The sequence below is a fragment of the Gambusia affinis genome, linkage group LG23, assembly GCF_019740435.1.
Source record: "Gambusia affinis linkage group LG23, SWU_Gaff_1.0, whole genome shotgun sequence".
Lineage (NCBI taxonomy): Eukaryota > Metazoa > Chordata > Actinopteri > Cyprinodontiformes > Poeciliidae > Gambusia > Gambusia affinis.
In genome coordinates this window covers 5,592,844-5,617,734 of record NC_057890.1, presented here as the reverse complement: position 1 = coordinate 5,617,734, position 24,891 = coordinate 5,592,844, and the positions used below count along the sequence as shown (strand labels likewise).

Below are 24,891 nucleotides of genomic sequence, written 5' to 3'. Positions count from 1 at the left end.
TGCATTTTTGCAGATTCAGGTATAAAACTGTGCCATCTGCTTGAACCTGGCAAGGGGGAAAATTTGTTAAATTGTCATTGAACAAGTTGGCTTGGGAAATGTCTGAAACTTTTGGAAATTTTTTTTATCTTAGAGAATAAAAGGTGCTGTTGATAATATTAAAAATGTGCAAATTTTTACCATAAAGTTAAAAGGACGATGTCAAAACATCTAAATTTATATTTTCATAAAGTAACAAAAATGACTGCTCAGGCTCATAGATGGGCAAAGGGGCGAACCATTTCCAATACATTCTCATCAACTGTAATTTGAGCGTTAAACAGAAATTTTGGAAATATATATATATACTGAATTGGAAACTTTTCAACGCCCCATTAAGAGCTCATCTTCAATAGTATTGATGCGAAACTGAGAGACTTTTGATTGGTATGTCAGTACTTCTGAATTTTTGCTTTATCTCCAAACTTAAGCTTCCTGTATAACTATTGGTACCATTTCCAAGTCAAACAGACTGGCACTGTGAGACTTAAGACCTTAAAGATGGCTTTACGATAAAAGAGAGCTCCTGAGAAAAGGTCCTCTTGCCAAGGAAAGCATACAAAGGATTTGTTGCTCATTGATGAAGCCATTTCCGCGCCTTAAAAGATTCACGAGTTGTCCCATCCAGGCACTCGTGTGTTTTAGGCGGGTACGGAGTTCGGAGGCGAAGCTGAGGTTTGCAGTGGAAGGTGAGGGCAGTGGAGTCAGACAACAGATGCCAGCGAGTCCAGGAGGGCAGGAAGTCAGGATGGACGTAGTCAAGCACTGATAAGGAAAAACATCACACAGCTTTTCCTGTTTTCACCGCACGGTAAACCTTTCCTAGCCCTCACGCTGTCGATGAATTCAAAATATCGGTCTCACCTTTATTATCAGTAACAACAACACACGGGGGCTATAACTTACCCCTTTATATTCGTATTTACTGTGAGAGAATAAGAAAACTTGCGCAACCAGCTGCTGTTTGTCCTCCAGCAGTTTCAGGTTTGTGGAGAGTGTGAGAAACAAACCTCATTAAGTAGCAAATTCAGATGTGGTGTGTCTCGCTACAATGGATAAGCGTGTGCACGTCCGGGCCTGCCCAAGCTATACTTTAGCTCATTGAACTCTTTATATGACCATTTACTACACAACTGCTTAGACAGGTCTGCACTCTGTTGCCATTAGAATTAGAATTTCATTGGTTAAGAAAGAGGAAGTTTTAGAACAACAATTAAATTTCACCCAGTCGTAGCTATGCTAACTAGCATCCCTACTTAATTGACTTTACATGTTGAAGATTCTAGATAAAGACTGCTTTTTATAGCATCTCTCTATCTTTATATGGAGTTTTATATATTTCAGTTGTAATTAATTGAAAGAAACAAACTGTAGAACAGCTCCAGAAAGAATACATTTGATAACACAATCTTTTTGTTTGTTTGTTTGTTTTTATTTTAAAAATATTTTAAGCCCCATGTGGCAAACAGTTTGGATACCACTGAACTTGAGTTTTAGAAATGAACTTTAGTTGCCCTTTTTCATGTGTCTTGCAATTTTGCATATTTTCTATTTGAGTTGCACACAGGAAAATGGTTATTGCTTAGAACCATTTTCTAAGTAATGGTTAGAAAAGAATTGCATCTTTAAATTTCCACTACTCGGCTGTTGAACGGACAGAAGAAAAAAAAACTTTTATTTGGACTCCTGAACATAAATTAAACTTATTCTTAGTTTTTCTGGTTATTCTGAGTTTTGGATGCAAAAGAACAATTATAATAATAGAGGTTCGTTTATATTAACTCCTTTCTTAGATTTTTTTTTATATTTATTTCCTTTCAACTCTTCTTCCAGTTTCTTTTTAAAGACAAGAACTTTAAAAACAAAACAACTGTTGTGTGGCTGTGAACACAACAGTTTGACCTCAGACACATGAAATAAATCTAGATTTTGTTATAATTGTTTTTTTCTTGGGAAAAACAATTCAGTCAGGTTAAAAAAACAGCAATTTTTTTACTTGAAAAACTGCTGGTCAAAGAAAGAAAAAATTACTTAATTTGTTATTGTAACAACATAGTGGAAAAAGGTACATACATGAAGGAAACGGTGAAGTGGAACCTTTGCCGGAGACCCCTGAACGTCACGAACGACTGGCCGGGAAAGCTGCGTGTGGTCATTTCACAGTAAGGCTTCTCGAACTCCCCTGGTGGACACTCGCACATGAAACCTCCAGCAAGCCGGTTCACGCATTTCCCACCGTTCTTGCAAACACCGGGAACACAGCGGCCTGACGACGCATTCACCTCACAATGCTCGCCTAAAAGGAAAAAGCAGACTTCACTTAGGCAGCGTTTATATATCGCATAATGGCAGATGATTAATGACCATGTTGTCTTATTAGATTATCGTTAGTTTAGCCTTTCTTTGAAGCATTCTGTGCACCCTTGACTTAAATCCAGACTAGTGTAATCGGTCTGGAATTCAATTCTTAAAAAAAAAAAAAAAAAAAAAAGTCTTTGATTGAAAGAAGCTTGTGTAGTTGCTGCAGCGCCTTGCAAAAGTATGAGTTGCATGCCGTTTGAACGTTTTAATGTTTTACGAAGGTAGTATTAGGAACTTCTGAGTACTTCACTGGGAGGTTTTGTTATGGACCAACATGGCGGTCGGCAACACGGGGCTCGCGCAGCCCTAGTGGCTCCCTGCAACTTACTTATTTTCACTGAATCTACGCAGCAATAATAATATTACTCAAGTAAAAGAAAAAGGCACAGTGCAACAAAACTACTCTTATAAGTACCCTTTTTCAAAAAAAAAAAAAAGTTACTCTAGTGATTTTAACAAGTACTACCCACTTTTGGACGTAGACAGCAGCATCAGTAGCCTGTACCGGTTAACAAGTATTGGCATTAGCTAGACATCATTTAGCTAACATTACCTGCATCCAACAGCATTACTCAACTCAATCTGTTAGTTTGGGGGGAAAACTGTGCAAAGTTCTTTGCCTTTAGCTAGTTTGCTGCCATAACTCTAATAATTCTGGAAGTTTTGCGCAGGCGTAACACGAGCGTCTTCCCGTTCATGTTGCCTTTAAAGGTGGCTCGGAAAAACAGGTTACGACGTGTCAACAACGGATTAAACAGTTTCAACTGCTGACAAGTCATTTTTAATCATTTTGATGGTAGGCTATTATAGCTAATATAGACACTTAAAGGCTGGGATGCCTTCATTATAACCTTCATATAAGGCTTTAATTATTTTTTTTTTGTGGCTCTAAACAGATTTGTTTTTTGTGTTTTTGGTCCAAAATGGCTCTTTCAACATTTTGGGTTGCTGACCCCTGGACCAACACAAAGGAGTGTGTCCTTGAGTAGCTGAAGGAAAATGACTCAGAGTTTTAAATATTTTTTTTTTTCGTTTTTAGTAATTAATGGCAATCAAAGAAGTGTGGTAGTAACTGTATTTTATCCCCTTTTGGGGCCAACTTGTGTATAATTTAATCTTAACATAAATCCAGATGTTCTGCAAAGTTTGCTAAAAAAACAAACAAAAAAAACAATACAGTCAGACAGGTCAGGGAAAAGTTATGGGGCAATTCAAAGCAAAGTTAAGTTATAAAACAACATCACTGCAAAAACACAAAATGTTAAGTGAAATAATCTGCCAGTGGAACTAGAACTTCCTTTTTTAAAGAGAAATTAAGGAATTATTGATCTAAATCAACTTCCTACATTCTGCTGAAAAGTTATTTGTAAGTTTGTTTTGTCTTATTTCAAGTGTACTAAGATATTTGCAGTAGAAACTGTACAAATAAAATACTTGGTAACAGTTTGTGTTTTTGAAGCACTTCTTTTTAACTCGTCAGTGAAAATGTTGTGCGCAGCACAAGCTGAATCAAGCTAAACAGATTGATTCAGTCGGTGCAGATAAAAGTGTGGGAATGATCCTGTTCAAAGAGATTTCCTAATTTTCAGTCCTATCATGGGAAATTCCTCTTTAATGAACACACTAAGTTAGCTTAACTCAAAATTGGCAAACTGAGCCCAGCTTCCTGGACCTACTCATTTAAATACTTGACAAAAACAAATGCTATATGTGTCCTGTGCGGTGCGTCCACCTGCCATCATCCAGATATGATCTCCCCACCCCAGGAGCATACAGACCCCCATCACATCGCAGCTTGGAACCAGCTAATGGCCCTTCTATCCTCAACATAATCCTGTTTTTCCGAAAGGGGGGAATTATAAGGATCCGTTTCCCCGTAATGTAGGAAACCCAAGGAGAACAGATCAACTCCCGCCCCTGCTGTCATCAGGCCCATAATAGGCCTTGATGGCCCTGACTATCCAGAGTTGAACTGTGACCTTCAAAGAGGAGACACTGAGATGTAGGAAAGGGAAATATGGAGGATGAGTGGACAAGATGGCATGGGAGAGGCAGGCGAAAAAGCCCTGTGAGTGACAAAGGCAGGTATAATCAGGTAATTGCATCAGATATGAGGAAGAGAAAGAAGAGGGGGAGGCAGAGTGTTGGAAAGAGATGGACGAAGATGAGGCATGAGGACTACCGGAGGCCGCCACAGCTCTATTAGGGGGAGACAGCGGCGCGGAGAGGACCAGGTATTGAATGTACGAGAGGGAAGTACAGCAGGAAGATCACTGACACCAGGAAATATTTCACTAAGAGTTTCTAGTGGGAAGAATGGACCCGTCCAAGCCTTCCACAACTTCTGCCACATAAACTCTGGGTTGAGTCAGAATCAATCCCAGCAACCAAATGAATACCGGTTGGGACTATTTTTTATCACACCAGCCTTTAGCTTAAATATAACAAACATTAAAGTTCTATTTGTGTGATCATTAAACGTAAACAGCAATTTTTAACCAAGTGCAGTTTCACAATTTCTTCTAAAAAAGCTATCCTAAAAAAGCCAGCCGTGCTTTATAGACTTTCTTCGTTTACATGTCGAAAAATTAGACATAACAATAAGCACAAACTAACAATTTTTAATCTCATGTTAAGCTCCGCAGACGCTCCATCTGTGCCACAAAAGATTCCTCCACCTCATTATGCCGAATGTTTAGAGTGGCTCCAACTGATGGCAGCCTGACCTACTTTCTGATTAATTAAATTAATAATTATTTGCCCCTCCCCTAGGTCCAATAAGCTTTTACTTAAAACCTGACAATTTTATCTGTGGAAATCTCAAATTATGGGTCAAAAATAATGTTTTAAACATTTATGGAAATTTACCATAAAATATTTCCTTTCTTTTCATTTTCACTGATCTAGAAACATTTTTGTAAACAGTCAATGAAATTCTAACCTACTGAGTGCTTCGACTTGCTATTAGTGTCAAACAAGAAAAAAAAAAAGAGTTTAAAACTCCTTCACTACCAAAGTTGTATGTCAGGGTTAAAGTAGTTTTGGTCCTTCGGCTAAACGTTATTTGATACAAGATCTTAGCATTCCACACACCTTTTGACAGAGACAAATCTTCTGCATTAGATGTGTGCAGGTGGCTATACATTCAGGATTACAAAACCTTGTTTTTCGTTTTATGCAGTGGGGTGAAACACGTTTCAACATTAGCTTCAAAAACTAGTCAGAGCAGTTTGGTTGCTTTGTTGAACACATGTAAACCAATGTCAGGAGAGAAATTAACTGGATTAGCGAACGATTACACCAATCGTTGCTTACCTGTGAAGTCTTCCAGGCACTCGCAGGTGTACCCGCCCTCTCGGCTGCGGCACCTTCCGTTGTTCTTGCACGGCCCCGAGTAGCAAAGGTCGACCTCGGTTTCGCAGTAGTCCCCGGTGAAGCCCACCGGGCAGCGGCACCGGAGCCCGTTGATGGGATGGATGGGTCGGAAAAGAACCGTGTTGGAGGCGATGAATGGCGGCGAGCTGTCAAACTTCAGCACCGAGACGCACTTCATGTAGTTCTCGCAGGGCTCCCGCAGACAGATGTTGTCATCGAACGGCAGGACCTGGAGGGAGGACAACATTGGAGTTACGTCAACATCGTGCACCTCTTTTCTGTTTCATGCCTCGCTTTCACTTGCGGGCTACCTCCTGAGAAGAAATCAGCCTCAGCAGCGTCCTGTTCAGGTAGATCTGCTCCTGCAGGTCCTCGGAGGGGAAGAACGTCCCTTTCCCGGGCGTGCCTCCTGGCTGCAGCGCCGAGAAGGTGACGTTCAGGATGGAGCCCTGCACGTCGGTGTCATTCTGGATGTTGAACACGAACACGGCCTCCCGCTTGGTGGACAGAACGGCCGCCACTCCTTCCAGGAAGAGGCTGAGGAGGGGAGACAGGAAGCGCTCCTGTGACATGTTCTCCAGGCGCACCGTGATGCTGTTGGTAAGCATGTCGTCGGTGATGATGGTGACGCGCAGCGTGCACATGGCTCTGACTGTATGGAGGCCATCTGGAAGAAACAGACATTGGGCACGTTAGTGACAAGACTTTGACTTTTCAGATAAATTTGTTGCGGTACAGGTCAGCTGAGAGGTTTTTACAGACAATACCAGCTCTTAAACACAAAGGATTGGATCGGAGGAGCATATCTAACTACTCATCTGAGTCGTTCTCACTGTTGATACATGAATTCCTAGCACACGGTTGTTTAAGTTTAATTCACACGCCCTAGTATATTTTTACATCCACCTACAGGACAGATTTTTGTGGCCAAATTGTTAGTAAGCATTGGGAAAAACCATAATATTCTTAATCAGAGGGTGGCGACCAAACACACAACAGATGAAACAAAGAACATCATGATATCAGAGAAGAAGAAAAACAACAACTAAGTTTGTTCTAAAGAAATACAGTAGAAGGGTTTTTTATTATTATTATAAAAATGAACTGTATTTTTCAGACTATAAGCCGCTACTTTTTTCCCCACGCTTTGAACCATGCGGCTCATAGGCTGGTGCGGCTTTTCTGTGAATTTTCCTTTAACCACCAGGGGGCTCTTTAGCAGGAAGTGAGTCATTGGAAGTTAAAATAGGAAATCAACGAAGAAAGTGCTAAATTTCATTTAGAACAAGCACATGCTAGCAGCAGGCACCACGGAGAAATGTTTTCAAACTCACACCCCCTCATCATGGAAACGACTTGAAGAAGTTCATATGATGCAGCTTTTAAGTTGAGGGCTATAGATCTAGTAGTACAGGTGGGAAATAGAGTTGCTACACCTGCAAGAACGAATTTATAGCAGATTTATGTAAAAAACCGAGAGCGGCAGAGATACTAGTAGCTTATAGCCCAGTGCGGCTTAAATATGTACGCTTTCCAGTTTAAAAAATTAAACTTTAGGTGAGGCTTATAGTGAGGTGCGCTCTACAGTCGGGAAAATACGGCAATACTTGTGAGTAGGGTTGGCGTAGTTTCCAGAGTCAAGGTAGAGTCAAAGCACGAATTTTCCATCATTCTATGAAGGATTTTGTGTGTATATGGAGGATGCTGTGAAACAGAGTTGGCCCTCCCTCAACTGTTGCCACACTCCAACATTTTACCTGCAATAGGAACAACTTTTGCTTTTATGTCACAGATAAACAGATTCAAATCAAGTTCCATCTATCCACTGTCTATACCCATTTATCCTGACAGGGTCGCGGGGTCATTGGGCGAGAGGTGGAGGATAACCTGGACTGGTCGCCAGTCCATCGCAGTTAGATCAAATTATTCATTTTAATTATAGAGTGATACTTTTCTAGAGTTTGTTTTGTTTTCACATTATCCTAAAGATTCATCCCCCGTGGGGAAAAACAACAGTCTTTACAGTCACTTTTTAAGTGTGATGAAGAATGAGTCACCGCCAGCAGACATTCTAAAAACAGAAATCATAAACAAATCTGCTCCTGTAGCTATAACAAAAGCTTTAGTGTGTGCGTTGTGTAGCGCTTCTTGTGTTTAGACGAGTTATTGACATCAAAAAGTGGCAAAAACCAGCTATATGAAATTTGTTCTGGCACCAATTTCACAAAAGGCAGTTTTGAATACTTGCATTTGTGACCTCGGTTAAAGTGCAGCTGTTAAACTGTGGGTTTCTATATTTTTGCTACCATCATGCTCAATTGTTGATTGGTTCTGTCCGGTTCCACGGATGACAAGTTTGGCTTATGGGTTAAAATCCTGCCAACGTTCCCAGTTTAATAGATAAAAACAATTATGTGCTGCTTGTTTTGAAATCCGATGAGCTCTGTTGGCTGACTTATGAGCCAGGAATAATAAACAGAGGGAATAAATATTTTTATTGGCCCCTGACAGCTCAGCGGAGGATTATTATGCAAATGCTGCTTTATCAGGAAAATACATAAATGTGTCAGTCAGATCCTTCAAAATCAAAAATGAATTGTGAAATTTGTTCTCTTTCTGACTCTATATGATGTGGAGGCTGTTTTTTTTATTTTCCTAAACATAAAACTCTGTATTATAGTATTTTGGAAATATTTTTGGAAAATTGCTGTTTGTAAATAGGTGGGTAATTGTTTGCCCTTCTGAAAGGTTTATGGGGCAAAACAAGACTTGTCTAATGGATTTCACTTGTCCAAGAAAAAAACATCAATTATTGACAAGAACAAGTGAGTTTAAAACTGACAAGACCTTAATTTTACTCTTCTATGCCTTTTTTCCATATAATATATGTTTAACATGTTTAGAAAAGACCAGTGAAGATCAATTAACACAGTTGAGAATTAGCGTAAAGGAGGATTGGGAAAAATCTGTTGACAGGACATTATTAGTCAGGCAATCCACATTTGTGGCTCACAAAAAAGGAAAATGTTAAAAGTCAGAATCAGTCTAACAGTTTGCCACCAACAACATGAGAGAACGAGAAAGTTATACATTGGAGAGATCTCAGTCTGGGTGACATACAGCTGAGGACAGCTGGTGAGGCCAAAAAACCCCACAGAGGGGGGATAATAAATACTGTTGAAGCTACACTGTTAAAAGGGTCCGATTGCACGGCTTTGCAGTCATATATATGTGAAGTGTGTGTGTGAATGTGTGCATGTGGTTGTGGCTGAGCTTTAAGGGTAAAAGGGTCGTGCTGATGCTCAACCACAGGTGCCCTGTCACTATTACAAATGACATCATTCCTCAAAACTACTAAAAACTCGCTCGCGGCCAGACGTTTGGTTTCCAGAAGCCGAGTGTGGACAGGTCAGTCAATCAGCTCCGGCTAACAGCTAATTCATCCACAAGGTCAACTCTAATCGAATAACTCACATCAGCAAATGCCAGGAGAACTAGCAACTACAAATAAGTAGAACCTTTGTGACACATACCACCCGATCACTCAACAAGACCACAAAATTATCCAGCAGTCGTGATGGATTGAGCCGCTGTAATGTGGTGGAGTCTAGGTGCTCATTTAGCACAGCGTGCTAACAGACAGACTACTCTACACCTGTCTCTGCCCAAAGCGTCTGAGATTGCTCCATTATCCCACTTACCGCCAGAGATCCATCACCTGTCCCTCTTTAAGACACACTTCCTGCGTTGAGTCCATTACGCTGTATACACAGTCGTGATTTAGGAAATAACAGTCCGCCCCGATGGCTTGATCTTCCACACACACATAGGGGCGCATACCTGCTCAGTGCCAAGTCAAACATTAGCCCCACATCGTCACACTGCTGTGTAACAAAGTAGGTCCTGACACAATCTGTTACCAGCATGCAGAAATACGCACAACCACAGAGCTCCGTACAACTGCCATTTACTCTTTAATTTGTATTTATACCCTCTCCTTCCGCAGCGAAACACTGAAAACTATCTGTGTCCTTCAAATAATGCTACAAATTTCCTTCCAAAGTGGGAGGGAGATCGGCACCATTGAGGTGCATTGATTATAGCCCTGGGAGCAGTAATGTAAGCCACCAAGGAACTGTGGGAACGCCAGTAAATGGAAGATACATGATAAAGATGCAGAAGGAATTCACGAGGCAACATTTCGTATTTCCAAAGTATGCTGGCCAAAACTATTTATAGAAGCCCACCAGCTGCTAGCATCACACACGTATGGCGAGGACGGGTTGGACACTGGAAAGGGTGCGACGGGGACACATGCCAGGAAAAACAGAGTCCTGTGCGCTTTAAAATGCCGTCATTACATACACACCGATGCCGTGCAGCAACAATTGCGAGAACAGGATGCTAGCGAAAAAATTCTGAGAGCAAACTTTATCTTGAGTTCATTTAATACGGGCATCTTCTTATCTTGGCTGACTAAAACTTGGATTGATCTTCTCTTGCAATTATGGGCAGTCGGTATTTTCCACCAAACCAGTTTGAGTACCAAACCTAGCAACAATTTACAATGGCAAAACATAACATGTTTACACAAAATCCTTGTGCAGTACTACCACAAAGTGGATCATCTCTGTTTAACTCAACACACTTTGAGTGGTTTTCCATTAGAACTGACTAACAGCCCTAGAGGGTGAGGTCATCATATAGTTGGGTGGCCCCAAAGTCCAAAAAGTAGCACAACATAATCTGTATGCGACACAGACATGACATAACGAAACAATGGACAACATGGAAGCTATGTCGGGCATTTTGGTTTTGGTTTCTTGTCAGTCTCTGTTGCTGCTGTTAGTTTTTAAAATTGGCAGGTCAGATTGTAAGAGAGCCGTTCTTGTGAAGTAACCAGTGACTCCACTTCCTAGCCAGTCAATAGTCTTCTGACGTTTTCAGCCCAACTTTGGAACCCCAGTGAAGTGGACTTGTATCACTTAACTGATACTGGTGGACAATGGTATAAGCGTGCATAGAGGAGTCGAGCGGCATTGAGAAGATGTTGGGACAGAGTTGCTTTGTGAACAACTTCAGCCAGATCTTGGTGTGCAGTCTAGTACTAAGAATTTGGTTTTAACTTGGCACTAAATGTTTATTTTGACCATCAGACAATCTACCTGAACTTTTATTTACCATTGCAGAGACACACCAAGATCTTGGATGGTGACCTGACCGGTCACTAGCTACCAAACATCAGTTGGGCTTTATATGCTCAGTTAGCGCACCAATTCTCAAATCATCTCAACAACAACACTCTTCAGTGTGGATGCCTTTACCGTATGAAGAAACAGTAAATCTGACTAAATGTATATTTTGTCAAAATTAGTGAGGTGTTCAAGTCAAAGGAAGCTACACAGTTAGCATGATGACGCCTCTACTACACCAAATATAAAATAACTTATGACTCGTCATGTCATCAAGGGGAAAAGTAAATGTGCTTTGAACACTTTTTTACATATCAAAGTTCTTAAAGAGAAAAGTCAAAGCTTCAAACAAAATCTTGAGAAAAGGTTTTGGAAAAACTAATCTCTGGAGAACTAATCCTTCTGAAATGTGGTTAGACACAGAAATTCAGAAAACATTTACTGTTTTAATGGTCTACTGATGTGGCCTCAAACTGGTTTTACAAGTGTAGAAAACAAAGTCAGATCTTTGCTGTATTTATTATGAACTAGCCTTGACTTAGGCCATTTAGGAGTCTCCACTACAACTGGTGAGGAAAACAGAAGTGATCAGAGCAATGCGAGACAAATCACACCAGTGACACATTTGTGTCTATGTGTAAGGACAAATGACCTGGCACTGAGGAACACACATGCAGACACACACACAGGGAAAAAAAAGCTGCTAAATGTGTCTATCAAGTGTCAGTGTGACTCTCTAAACACATAGATCTGGCTTTACCGCAAAACCACACACGGGTTCTGCACATGGCTCGAGCTTGTCATGTCCAACAGGGTGTCGACACACGCTGTTGCCAGCTGTCACCGTCCCTGACAAGCACACAGGGATTTCAGAAACCCACAAGTATGTAAAAAAACAAAACAAAAAAAAACCACAATGAGAGTGTGTTCACATTGAAGGAGAGTGGATAGAGTTGTCAAATAGTCACACGAAAGCCACAATCAGTCCAACAGAAAGTGATGGAGTTGGGTTTATGTTACAGGACATATTGAAGTGTCTGTGCGGATAACTATAGGGGAGCAGCCATTTTCTACTCTGGTGGCCGAACCCCTCCCCTCCCCAACTCCTTGGTGTAAAAGCTAACAGGGGTGTTTAGTCAGCTAGTTAGTGGCAGGGTTAATAAAACAACAGAGGACAAACAGCACATTTGTAATCCTGACAGTTGTTGCAGAGAAGCAACAAGATCACCACAAATTCCCCAATCAGCACTAAGAGCACCGATACCTTAAAGAGTGGCATTAACCGTGGAGGCCTAATAGAAAGCAGCAGGAGGGATGGCTATTTTTTATTTTATTTTTTTCTGCCCGGCAACACTTTTAAAGCATTGTTAAATATTTTACAGTAAAGCGTCCAATAAAAAGTGAGCTCAGGTGCTTTAAAATTCCCAGAGAGCGCTCCAGGAAACCCTCCCTCTATTCAACGCCCCCTCATCCTTCCTCTTTAGAAAAAATAGCTTTTAAAAATGTGACACAACACACAGTCTGAAACCTGAGTTCCTTTCAGCCAGTGGCAGAGCAGAATCGAATCTGAAAGCTCTGGCTCAGGTGGACAGACCTGGACATGTTCAGGACAAAGAAACACCAGGAATTCAACTCTTCAGACTCTGTAAGATGGGCAATCACTGAATAAATTAAAAACAAACCAAACAGATATAAAAAGTTAAAAGAATTTCATTCACATTTAACTTTTTGTTTTGCAGGAGGAAATAAAACCAAGTTTCTACATTTTGCTACTTTGTACCAACGCTACTCTATGGTGGACACTAACTTTCAACTGTCTCCACCAGACGCCATGAATCTCTTTTTGTTACTCCTATCATCTTTTTATTTCTTTGTAACAATGTGCTGCTTCAACATTTTCCTTTTTAACAAAGAAAATTGTTTCAGTAAGCAGCATTTCTTCTGTTGTTAGGCTCTGACAAAATGTCCACTCATGTCTCATTTATTCTTCTCCTCCTGAATGCCAACCAGCGCCATCATCAGATCGTGTATCAGCAGGCTGCAGACGCACCGACAGACATCCTGGTTGCCGAATGCAGAGGGAAATATCGACAGGAAAAGACAGAAAGAGAGAGAAAGAGAGACGGCAACTCAATCAAAGTATCATTAATCAAAAGACTTACGGCCAGCTTTGGAAAATACTAAAAGACAGGAAATGGAATGGGAGGGAGATCTGCCTCTGTAAAACTTGGGGTATAAAATGGAAACAATAACAAAGGGCACAGGAAAATAAAACTTTAGGTAGTTGAGAGGTGGTAGCTACAAATTCACAAAACGTTGTGATTTAAAAAAAAATAGGAATAAAAATCCAGTGCTGTAGGTAAGAAAAAGCATTTTTTCCTTTGCTACAGTGTTCTACTTTTAAGGTAGCAGCTTCCACTTTTTCAGAGTACGTTTTAATGTCTCTGTAAGTTGGATATGTAGACTAAAACTAATCAATCAATTAGATACTGTCTATTATTTCCTGCCAATACGTTATTAATGCTGACCGGAAATAATAAAAGTAAAAAATTCTCCTGGTTTTAGCCTAAAGCTAACACGGTGTGCTAATTATTTTTCTCTGGTTACATAAACATAACGTTACGTAATGGAAAAGAAATGTATAAAGTATGCTTGCATGCGTTTAAATCCGGGCCCCTTTTTCTAATCAAATCCCACTTCCCAGTTTTATACTCGAGTGAAAGCTGACCAATTCAAAATCAATAAATTTCACATAATTAAAAACAACAAATAAAAAGTGAAAACTGTGCTAATTTCCAACTGAGAACTGGGAAGAACCAGTTAAACTATGTTCGAGTCTGCTGTGTCTCGTAGACTACGCCTTTAATCAAATTAAAGCTATATTATGTTTTATTAACCATCACCAGTTCCCTAGCAACCTTCGCGCCACAATTAATTATCAGATAAATAAGCTAATTATATGAAAAACTGCAACATTTTAAACATATCTTCAGTCACCTTGATGTCGTGACGGAACATCTTATGGCTGTTCGTTAGCAGAATGACAACGTTTCGCTCAACAAGCACTTGAAAACAAAACTACTGAAACTGACCTTGGGCTAACAATCCCTCTGAATCAGATAGGTTCCAGGAAAGAAAATCCCCTCTCAAAATGACTGCTTCATATTTGTCATTAATATGAGTCACTTGTTAGGCTGTAATCATTACTCCTCGGAGGCTCCCAACACAAACACGAGCTCACCGAGTGTAGATGATTAACCACAGGAATGTTGGAGGCAGCAGGTGAACAGACGCAGGAACGAACAATGAATTACTTCAAAGACAGGAAGCTAGGAGACCAGGCTCCTACTGTACTTCACTCCAATGCATTAAAAACAACCTTTTGACATCAAAAGACCAAAATCTCATCAATTTGTCCACACCTGCACAAGTACAGTCGCATCTGAAGGCTGCTCTGTTCTTCAGCACCAAGCAAACCCTCAACAGGCATTAGGAGTCTTGACAAGAGAAAATATATATATGCATGTGTGTGTGAATGTGTATCTGGAAGCATTTAGTGAAAGCTCCCTCTCATCTCTCTCCACAAGCTGTCGGTCATATATTTTCGCAGGTATGCATCTCTCTGTGACGGATCAAAGCGTTTAGGAAAGAGAGCAAGTTTTGAACGCTCATTCAGACACTTGGAAAGGAATCTAAAAGACATGCTGACCAGCGGGAAGTCAGGTGGTGGTGAAATCTTAGAAATGGGACCAAAGCCCCAGACAGACGAACTGAGGAAGGCAGCAAAGTATACGGAGTGGGCAAATGGCAATAAATAAGAATGAGAAACCTGGCGAGATTTCTTTAAACTTGGTGTGAGACAAAAAAGCAAACCGTCACAGGTTCCAAAATAAAGCAACAGGATAGAAATACTCCACATGGTTTAAAGGCAATAATGGAAGACTTTGATAATTGCAAATGTTACTGGGTGATTTCTCTACAACACCTGCAGGCTGTCAGAATGAGCCTAATGGGTCTTTCCCCCCTGCTAGCCCCTATTTCTTCCTCCACTCTCTGTAGTAATCGCAGTGGAAGGAATTTTCTTTTCCACGTTCCTTATAAGCTTTCATAAATTAAAAACTCAAAACAGGCTGCACAATGGACCCCTTTCTCTTCTGGACTCAGCCGGGGAGCGGGTAAAGCCCAGGAGTTGGGTTAGTGGATCGCAGGCCGGCTGTCAGGAGGATAACATCCAAACCACAGCCGGAGAACAGGTGTTAACACACCGAGACAAGCTGCCTGAACCAGAATCAATCGCTCAATCAGTTCAGAGGAGAGAAAACAGGTGGACTGACAGGCTTACGGATGATGAGTCAAGCAGGAGCAAAGGACTAAGACTTTAAAAAGCAGAAAATCTCCAGCTCATACATGTCATGCTATAGAACAGCTTTGTGTCAAAATTCAGCAGCCTAAAGTTTCTTTTTTTTTTTTTTTTTTTAACAAAAAAACAAGCAACCCTTATTTGATCTAATCTAATCCGCTGATTTCTTTAAGGTGACAGCACTTTTTCTCTCTAGGTTTTCAAGGGTTACAAGTAGCGTTGTCCAGATTGAGCTTCAGGCTACCATCTCCTATCTACACCTGTTTTTGGATCCATTTCAATTGTTCTCCAATTTGCTGATACAGGGCTGTGTTGTCATCTCTGTGTACAACTTCCTTACACCCTTTTGCAGCAAAGTATAGAGTGTGCCATAAATGTGCAAACATGCATAACAGAAATGGTCAGTTTGACGTGCAAACCACTTGGAACCACTGTCTGGTCTGAGAACCAAACTGTGTACAACTTTCAATCACTTGACAAAAAAAAAAATGTCCATGTCAGAAAAAGCAAGAACCCTTGTGAAGAAGTTCAGGAACATCCCAACAACCACTAGACTACAATAAACTGGAATAACTAGTGTCACTGTCCCCGACGAGGCCAGTTAAGGCAAACTAAAAGGTTGCCACCAAGAAATAAGGGCCTAGTCAAGGTCAACATCCCTAGGTTTGACTGAAATGTCCAGCAGTCTACATGAACAAGACAAAAGTTTTATATTCAGATGATCATGAGCATTTTGGGCACAATGATAAGAAATGTGGGTAGGCTTTCAAACCTTGGTTCTCTGAAAGATTTACTCTTACAAGATGAAGAGTACAGTAGGTGGGTTGCATTCGTTTGCAAAACTGATGCCAGTTACTTGGCTCATTACAGGAACGAGACAATAGCTTGTCAACTTCTTCAAACATGGGCGTGCCGCGGCGGCGTAGGGGATAGCGCGACCCATATTTGGAGGCCTTGAGTCCTCGACGCGGCCGGCACGGGTTCGACTCCCGGACCTGGCCGACATTTGCCGCATGTCTTCCTCCCTCTCCTTCCCCCTTCCTGTCAGCCTACTTGTGTATAAAAGGAGCCCACAAAAAGACCCCCTGGAGGGGTAAAAAGAAAACTTCTTCAAACATGGCCTCCAGGCTTACACAGGGGCCCTCGTGGTTATAGTTGTACCAGTGAGCGAGTCTCAGTTGTATTAAAAACACAACATATTCAACTTATTTTTTTTTTAAACTGCATACCATATCCCACATCATGTAGACTAGCTTCTTTATTGGTCAGCTAAACAATTGAGTTGCATTTTGACATGACTCAAGGAGTTCTGCAGACTGTATCATCGCTGCATCAACTTCTTCCCTCCCCAGCCCTTAGCTTAAAACACACAAGAGACGTTCATACAGTCTTCCACCTCCGCCCTTAGTGGCCGTACTTAAGCAGAGCGCTGAGGGGCATCGGGTGCCAAACCAGGAACCGGCCCAGCTTGAATATCTATGTCCCATTTAGGATCCCTGGGAGAGAGTGGTGAGAAGAATAGAAGCACTGTTTGTGATCAGACAATACCAAACCAAACCCTGGACGAGGAGACCAGACCGGACAGCGAGAAATGGCAGCAGTGAACGCCTGGCTTATTTTAGTTGACTGAAGGTTGACTGGTGTCACTGGCCTGTTTAGTTCACCGCCTGGTAAAGCTACAGCCAAAAAGAAGAGTTGAATATTGGAAACGCAAGGGAGACTTTGATCAATTCGGTTGCGAACATTGACACCTGGATGGCATCAGCTGAGTGGGTGTAAACTAGATTAGGGTTTTGATGAAAGCCTAGAGGCAACACACTGTGGTGCTGAAGGAGTTTAGGAAGAAAATCTGGAGAATGGGGGGAAAAAAAGGAAGCGTAAGAGAGAAAAACAAATTAAATCTCTTTAAAACACTCAATGAAAACACTCTCTATTCTAAAGTAATCGGGCATCATGCGATGTTTGCTTTGCCTCATGCAAACTCAATTCTAACATTTCAGAGCGAAGCAGCAACAACACAGAGTTAAAGAGCAGAATAAAAGTTAGAGACACTTTAAGCTCTTTTAGTGCAGAACCCAACGATCTCAGTTTGAACCGTGTCGTGAAGCGTCCCTTTCTCACGTCTGTCTGCCTTTCCCTTAAGCCAACTAATAAAATTAAAGCCTCCACATACCCTTATTAACGGTTCAGAGTTCACAGCTTCCAGGTGTCATCTGGCTCTGTTTTCACAAAATAATACTGCGCCAGAAGAGGGGGAAAAAAGGGCTTTCTGCCATACAGGCAGACGACAGAAGAGCTACTCAAAGTATCAGTGAATCGCTTCTCTGGTCTTGCATTTCACATCAACACGAGGCACTATTTTTGCAAAAATAATTTAGTGTATTTCAGAGTCCAAGAGGTAAATTGAAGTGTTTTTTTGTACAGATTAATTAAAATGACCAAAAAGCTGAGAGAGAGAGACCACCGCGTCGCATTTCACCCACAAGTCCCGACCTGCAAACAGCAAATTACCACCAGTTCTCGACATCATGTAAAAACTATAATGAGCATCATTATGGCTTTTCAAGAGCTGGAAGATGAGAAGAAGAAAACTACGTGTGCCGTGATCAAAAGTTCATGTTACAAATTTCGCCCTCTGTGAAAATCTTTAATACGTCTTTTTTGTTTTTTTTATTTTTTGCCACATCCTAAAAAAACAACTGGCATAAATGCAATCCAAGTCACCAAAGTAATAGCACAACAGGTATGGTTAATTCAGCAATTTTTAGAGGAGAAACCGAAGCCAAAAGCAGCCGGTGAATCATGGTGGTAGAATCATGTAGGGAGGATCCTTTTCGTCAGAATGAACAACGAAGCCTTGAGGAAAAATAAACGGAGCAAAAGAAAGGATTCCTACTATTTAAAGGTTCAAGACTTCACCAGATTAAACTTTCCAGAAGAGTTAGAGCGTATTTCTTCATTTTAAAATATGAAATACCAAGGGTTGCTAGACATCTGTAGCAGAAAGTTTTATGACGAGTCAGGCTTGGAAGCAGGGGTGGAAGTTAGGACCCCAAGAAAGAAGGACACAAGGAGGGAAAAGGCAGGAGGACAGAGAAATTAATTTTAGAACACGTGGATGGAAGAGACCAAGGAGATAAAGTCTGGGGAAATAAATATTGTTCCGTCCTACAAAAGCACCTGAAACAGTTTAGAGCAAAACACTTGAATGCGTTTGAGCGGTCCATTCAAAGTCCACACCTTAATCAAGTCGAAAATCTACGGCAAGACCTGAAAATTAAGATTCACAGAAGTGCTCCATCCAATCTGACTGATCTTAAACATGCTGCACAATACAGCCCAAGATTTCCAGGTTAATCAAAAAATGTTTTTATATTAAGAAAACTGTCAGACGTTTTTCTTTGGCTTCGCATCGGTTGGTCTCAAAGCAATCATGTATTTATTTATTTTTGGTTACAAACCAACTAAGCATGAAAAACACTTGAATACTTTTGCAACGCACTGAATCGGCTTCTTCGTGCGGGGCGGCAGATCGGTAGCAGAATTAGCTCGCTCTTAAGTCCTCATTTAACCAATTGCAGAGAGGTGAAGAGTCAAAAAGGCCTTTCTCCATTTTGTAAAGAGGAATCACTCAACTTTAACCAAGAATGCACACACACACACACACGCATTCTTCCGCTGAAAGCCGGCCGTGCTCTCCACTCTGGATATCCCTAACAGGACACAAGCACTAACATATTACTGCAACCACACAAACGAACCCACTTCTAACACTAATTTGCACATGCACTTAAAACACAGACCCCTTCTTACATGCCGGTATGTGCACAATGCTTCTCTTTTTCCCTTTGCTATCAAACCATCGATCCCATTTGATAAGCTAACTGGACAAATAGTTGCTTTAGAGGAGGGGGGGAGTGCGCAGCGATCAAAAGAATCCTCACAGGTTGGTCCACGCCGCTCTCTTAAGAGCTACCCAGCCATGAATGGCCTAATCGGGCCCAAGTATCCATTACACCGATACCAGATCTTTCTCCCGGCCTCCGTCGCTGGTCGCCGACTTCTCCTGCACCTTCGCTCTGTTTCTGCATTCTAGTGCTTACAACGTAATTTCGGGTAAGCTTCATTCCAGCGGCTATAGCGTGTTAAGCCTCACCCAAACAAAATCAAACCAATAAAGAAAGTTTAATTCTTCGCTCAGAATTGGGAAAATGTAAAGAAATATATATTTCTCTGAAGAAGTTTCACTTTGTAAACACCTAACCTTCCTATTCTGCTGTTGCTGCTTCATACAAACTCTGCTTTCCTCAGCCTGTTCCCCTCAAAGGAGGTGTCGGGTTACACTTATTGTTGGTGCTGGTTACTGATAAATAGGGTGCCTAGTTACCATCTGACGCTCGATTGGCTCCTTTTGACAAAGCAGAGACGAAATAAAAGCGAGGAGGGGAGAATCGGGGCGAGTGGAGGGAGGGGGGTTAACTAGGTTGGGGGGGGTGGAGGTCGCCCAGGGAAACCATGAGGCTTGTGTCAATTTAGGGCAAATCTTTTGGTGTTTGCATCTCTGTGTGTGTTAGCAAGTTTCAGCAGGGCTCCAAAGGACAAAGCTCAGGAGACTCGGCCCAGTCACACATACCCAGACGCGGTATGAGACGGGGGCACCCATCGACATCTGCTCAGCGCCTGCTGTGTTGCCCCAACCTGCTACCACCCCTGCTGAGCTTTTCAGTGGCCCTCTGCCAGGGTCCGCCCACTCCCAAAGACACAGCTTGTCCAAACAGATGATGTCACCAACAAGTCTGCCACTAGAACGGCCTCCTCTAATAGAAATCTGCACACAGAACCATCTTCTTAATAGCGGGTCACACTCTTGGTGCTGATTCCACGCCAGGGACGAGGTCTTGTTTTCCGTTTGCAAAGACGTCTAACATAATCCTCACTACAATGTAAGGGAGTTGTTTAAGTTTTCAGGTACATCTTGTCAAAGTTATGTAATAAAAAAATTTTAAATGAAAAATTTACAACTTTTTCCAAAAATTCGTGGAGCCTTGGTATGATGAATGAATCATTTATCGGGAGGGCGTAGAGATACATCCAGTTTATGAGATGCTTTTGGTTTTTTGAGACCACATGGCATTTTTAGAAAAAGTAGAATCAAAGTTCCTTAAATCCCAAACTGCGTTCTTTGGCCCTGTTAATTCAACTGGTTCATATTCACACGAGGTTTTACGCGAATTAGGCAAAACTTAAGTTCAGCATGTAGAAACTGCTACCTGCTTTCGTACTCCCTGCTAAAAGCAGCACCAATCAATAACAACATATTTCTTCTTTTGTCTTTTAATTTGAACAGTGCTGTTTTCTCCATTCTAGGGGGAATCAGTCATGCCCTCTCTTTTTCTGGTTAACCACATCCCCTGAAATTGGCACGTCTGCTTTTTACAAGTGCTGAAAGAATAACTCCCTTTCCACCACTGAGAACCAATAAAGACAAGCAAAAGCAAATCAAGCACAAACGCATGAAGTGACTCTTTTTTTCCCCAAAGCTAACTGCTGTAATTGTTGGTTTTCATTCCCAATTAGCCACAGCAAAGCTCCTTCGCCTGCTTCACCTTCTCTGATCCTGTGGAGTATTTGGAGCCTGAAGGCTTGCTTTCAGTCCTGCTGTCAGCTTCAGGAAGTTAACAGAAACACTATAAATTGTTAATGGATTAGTTGGATCTGTTCGGGTGTCGAAGGAAGAGTGAAAGCTGGCAATTATACGAAGGCAGCATTGCAAATTGTGAGCCGTCATGCTGCATTTACTTAATAGCACGAGTTGTACATGAAATGTATTTTGAAGCTTTGACCCTACATCTGATTTTGCAGTATTTGTATGAATGCAATATGCGTTGTGGCTTTCAACCAGAGTGGCTTAATCCACCAACTTCCACAGAAGGAGTTGCACATCAACAACAGCAGCTTGTTCAATTATGGATTAAGCTCAAAGTGCTCTGGACAAGCTGCTACACAAAACAAAAGCAAGTTGAAAATCTTACTACACAAACATCCTTGTTTGATTAGTTATGTGTATACGCTGCCAAATGTTTGGCTAATTGCCCCGGAAAACGAACGAGATTGACATATGTAGCACATCAGCTGTTCCAAGGCTGTTGGCCAGTTGGTCTCTGAGCTCAACATTTGCTCAAACAATGAGAATCCACTCAATATGTTAGCAAGCGGTAAAACGCCAACATACACTGATTCGTTCAAGGATTTAATCTGATAACTGACCAGAGAGAAAACAGACGAGATATCTTCATGTTTCTTTCCAAATGTTATTTTAAAGGCAGATTATAATAATGACACGGCGTAGGAAAGCCGTGTCTGTACTGTGCTAATTTTGGAAAGCATGACCTGACAGGCAGGAGATGTGATGTGACTTGCATCACTGTCCTTCAGCACTTCCAAAGTCTGCTTAAACTTTAAGTCACAAGTAGGACATCATTGATATAGATCAACATTTGTGGTTCTATCGGTTATGGCAGGCAGCTTGGATCCTCAGGGAGCCAAGCAACTCTTTGGAATCATTAAAATGCTATTTAGGAAATGTGAGATGGATGTTGACATTCTTTTTGGTTAGGAAACATAATTTGGAATTCTCTCAGAGACGCCGTATTTGCTGAGTCTCTTTCTTTTTTTTCTTTTTTTTTTTTAAATAGCTGAATCAAAAACCCAGATCTCACCTCAGGCTGGTCAGGTCTGCATTACTTTACATCAGGGGTCCCCAAAGTCGGTCCTCGAGGGCCGCCATCATGCATGTTTTAGTTTTCTCCCTGGCGGCACCAACAACCTGCGACATCATTTGATCCAGGTGCATTAAACCAGGGAGAGAACTAAAACATGCAGGATGGGGACTTTGGGGACCGACTTTGGGGACCGACTTTGGGGACCCCTGCTTTAGATGTTGTTCAGGGTTATTGACATCCTGATGTTCTCTTGGAGTTGTTTCGGCAGGTCACCCACTCCTGAACAGGTCCATCACTGTTACATGTTCTCTCCACTTGTGGCTACTAGCTCTATCTGTGGTTCAGAGATGCCGTAGGCTTAGAAAAGGCTTTATAGCCCTTTGAAGATTGATATTTATCAATAGCTTTGCTCCTCATTTGTTCTCAAAATTCCTTATACAGGAATTTGAGAAAGGGTGTAGTGGGGTCTTGGAGATCTTTGCTGTGGCTAAGTCCAAAAATGTGTTTAATCACAATTAATTTTCAGCAGTTATATCCATTATCATTAATTCAACATAGAGACACGTTGTATTAGATGTCTTTTCCTCTTAATGTGTGAAATCATAATTGAAACACTCCTTTGTGCATCCGTATTTGTTGCCCCGAAACACTGAAGGGTGACAAAAGCAAAAAAAAAAAAAAAAAAAGAAAAAGAAAAAGAAAAGAAGAGGGCAAATATTTTTTTTCCCAGCACTTTAGCTGATGACAGTTTCATAGAGGCTTTTTGTCCTCCAAGAATTTTATGAGCTCACTGAAAGCCACTCAGCTGGCCGTCCTCCTGCCTATCTCTAGAGGTCCTTAAAGCGCCTGGAACCGAACGAGAGAGGAAAGCAGAAGATTAGAAAACCACCAACAAAAGTGGAAAATACAACAGGAATCTCTGCCTTCAAGACCAGAATAGAACAAGCAGATATGCAGAAAACAAAGCCCCAATAAAATCTATTCTCTAGACGCCATTTATGTCCCTATTGTCAGTGGGAGCAATGGGTAAACGTGGTCCGAATGGGGCTGGCAGGGGAGGAAGCCTTTCAAGGTGAAAACAGGGTTGTAACAAAGCCATACGGTTGAGTGGAGAGGAATACTTTCTTCTCACTGCCAGCTTCTTTGAAGTCAAAAAGAGGCTAAAAAAGAAAGGATAGCCTCTAGCCCTACTTCTTTCCTATTCTTGGTCTGCTATTTCACTATTTCTCCTTTGATATGTTTTATTAAAGATATTCTTTTCCTCTACTTGGGACCTTTCCAAAGGTATAGCTCCCGTTGCCGTACCGTGTATCTTTCTCTCTCTGCTCACTCTTTTATGTTCGTTTCTTCCTGGCCCTCCTCGTCTCCTTCACAGGGTCAGGTAAATGCCACTGCATTGTGTGCTGGATGACATGGATGACAAGAATGGTGCGTGACAATGAGCTGGCCTCCGGAAAGAAAAGAGAGGGAGGGCACGGAGACGTATCGGTTTCTGTCGGTTTACCCGTTTCTTCAAGAAAACGCTGTTATGAGTGGAACGTCTTACATGCTGCATTTGAATTATTTCAGTTGTTCTTCCTTCGAATTTTTACCTGCTGTTTAAGTCGATGCTACTGACACCGACTGGGGGAACGGGCAATTTTTCTTTTTTTCTTTTTTTTTTGGTAACGGCAAAACAGAGAACCCAATCTAATTCTGAAAACATTTCATTGAATTATCAAATAAAACTTTTGTAAAACTCCTGTGCATATGTGAAAATGACTGTACGGTATATTAATTGATTCCTTTTTTAAAAAAAATTGCTAATCCTACTAAAAATAACACAAACGTAAACCATAAAAGATTGAACTACCAAAAAAAATTAAATAAAAAGATGAACTTTTTTCATCTGTCCTATAAGACTCGCACACTGCTGGAAGACCAGTAAACGCACCACGACAATGTGGCACCAAATGCTTCAAATAACGATTCGCTACTTGTTGGACGCGAAATGATTCCTGTCACCTCAAAATGTTTGTTTTTTTTCTGTCTCCCCATCCTCTCTCCTGTCTCTAATAACTTAAGGGGATTTATTGGGGCTGGAAAGCAGTAAATTTCAGCTTCAGCTACACCTTGGGGTGACGTGTCCCAGCATCACACAGATATTTTGTCTAGCTTCAAATAGACTAATTCTAATAGTTTGATGAATTACGGTTTCAGAACCCCTCCCTCAGTCAGTGCAGAACGTCGACACCTTTGAAGAAATTAGGGTCATTGAGGGTTTCTTTGGTTTTTTTGGGTTGTGCTGCGACATGTTTTGAGGATTTCACCAGCAGAGAAGAATGAGTGGATTGCGGAGAACGGATGACCCAAGGCTCTCCTGGTTGTTGGACGTGGATCTAAAAGCCACTGATATAATAAAAAGGAATTGGAATATAGTCTTTGCCTTATTTTGAGAATGACTGCGTAAGTGTGAGTATGTAAAACACACACATTGATGAGCATGTTTGTGTGCATGACTGCACGTGCACGCATTCTGACAAGCAGCAAAATGCAGTACTAATTAGGAGAATGTTTCTCCATCCCGCTCGGAGGTGAAATCATTCCTGCGGTCCCGACTGGAATACCGACATTGGATACCTGGTTTGTGGAAAACGTGAACTCGTAATGAGGCACAAACAAGGGTCATTAATCTGTTGTGGACCATTTTTCTGCAGCTACACACTCAAATCAGCTTCTACATCTAGGTGGTCTGTTACATCTTTTCCAAAGAGGGAGAAGGGTCTAATCCAACATTTGTACTGTAAATGGTTCAGTATAGTTCTCCAGCTTAATCAGTTCAGTTTGTTTATATAGTAATTCA

At 41.3% G+C, this 24,891-nt stretch overlaps 1 protein-coding gene across 3 annotated transcripts in view; it reads right to left on the bottom strand.

Annotated features, from left to right (window-relative positions):
• celsr1a (cadherin EGF LAG seven-pass G-type receptor 1a) overlaps window positions 1-24,891 on the bottom strand; it is an 84,697-nt gene that overhangs the window by 40,506 nt on the left and 19,300 nt on the right. For all 3 annotated transcript variants that reach the window (XM_044108825.1, XM_044108824.1, XM_044108827.1), the window contains exons 2-4: window positions 6,087-6,442; window positions 5,716-6,004; window positions 2,113-2,335 (exon numbers count right to left, since the gene is read on the bottom strand). In XM_044108825.1, coding sequence (XP_043964760.1) covers window positions 2,113-2,335; window positions 5,716-6,004; window positions 6,087-6,442 — 868 coding nt within the window. The remainder of the gene's footprint in view (window positions 1-2,112; window positions 2,336-5,715; window positions 6,005-6,086; window positions 6,443-24,891) is intronic.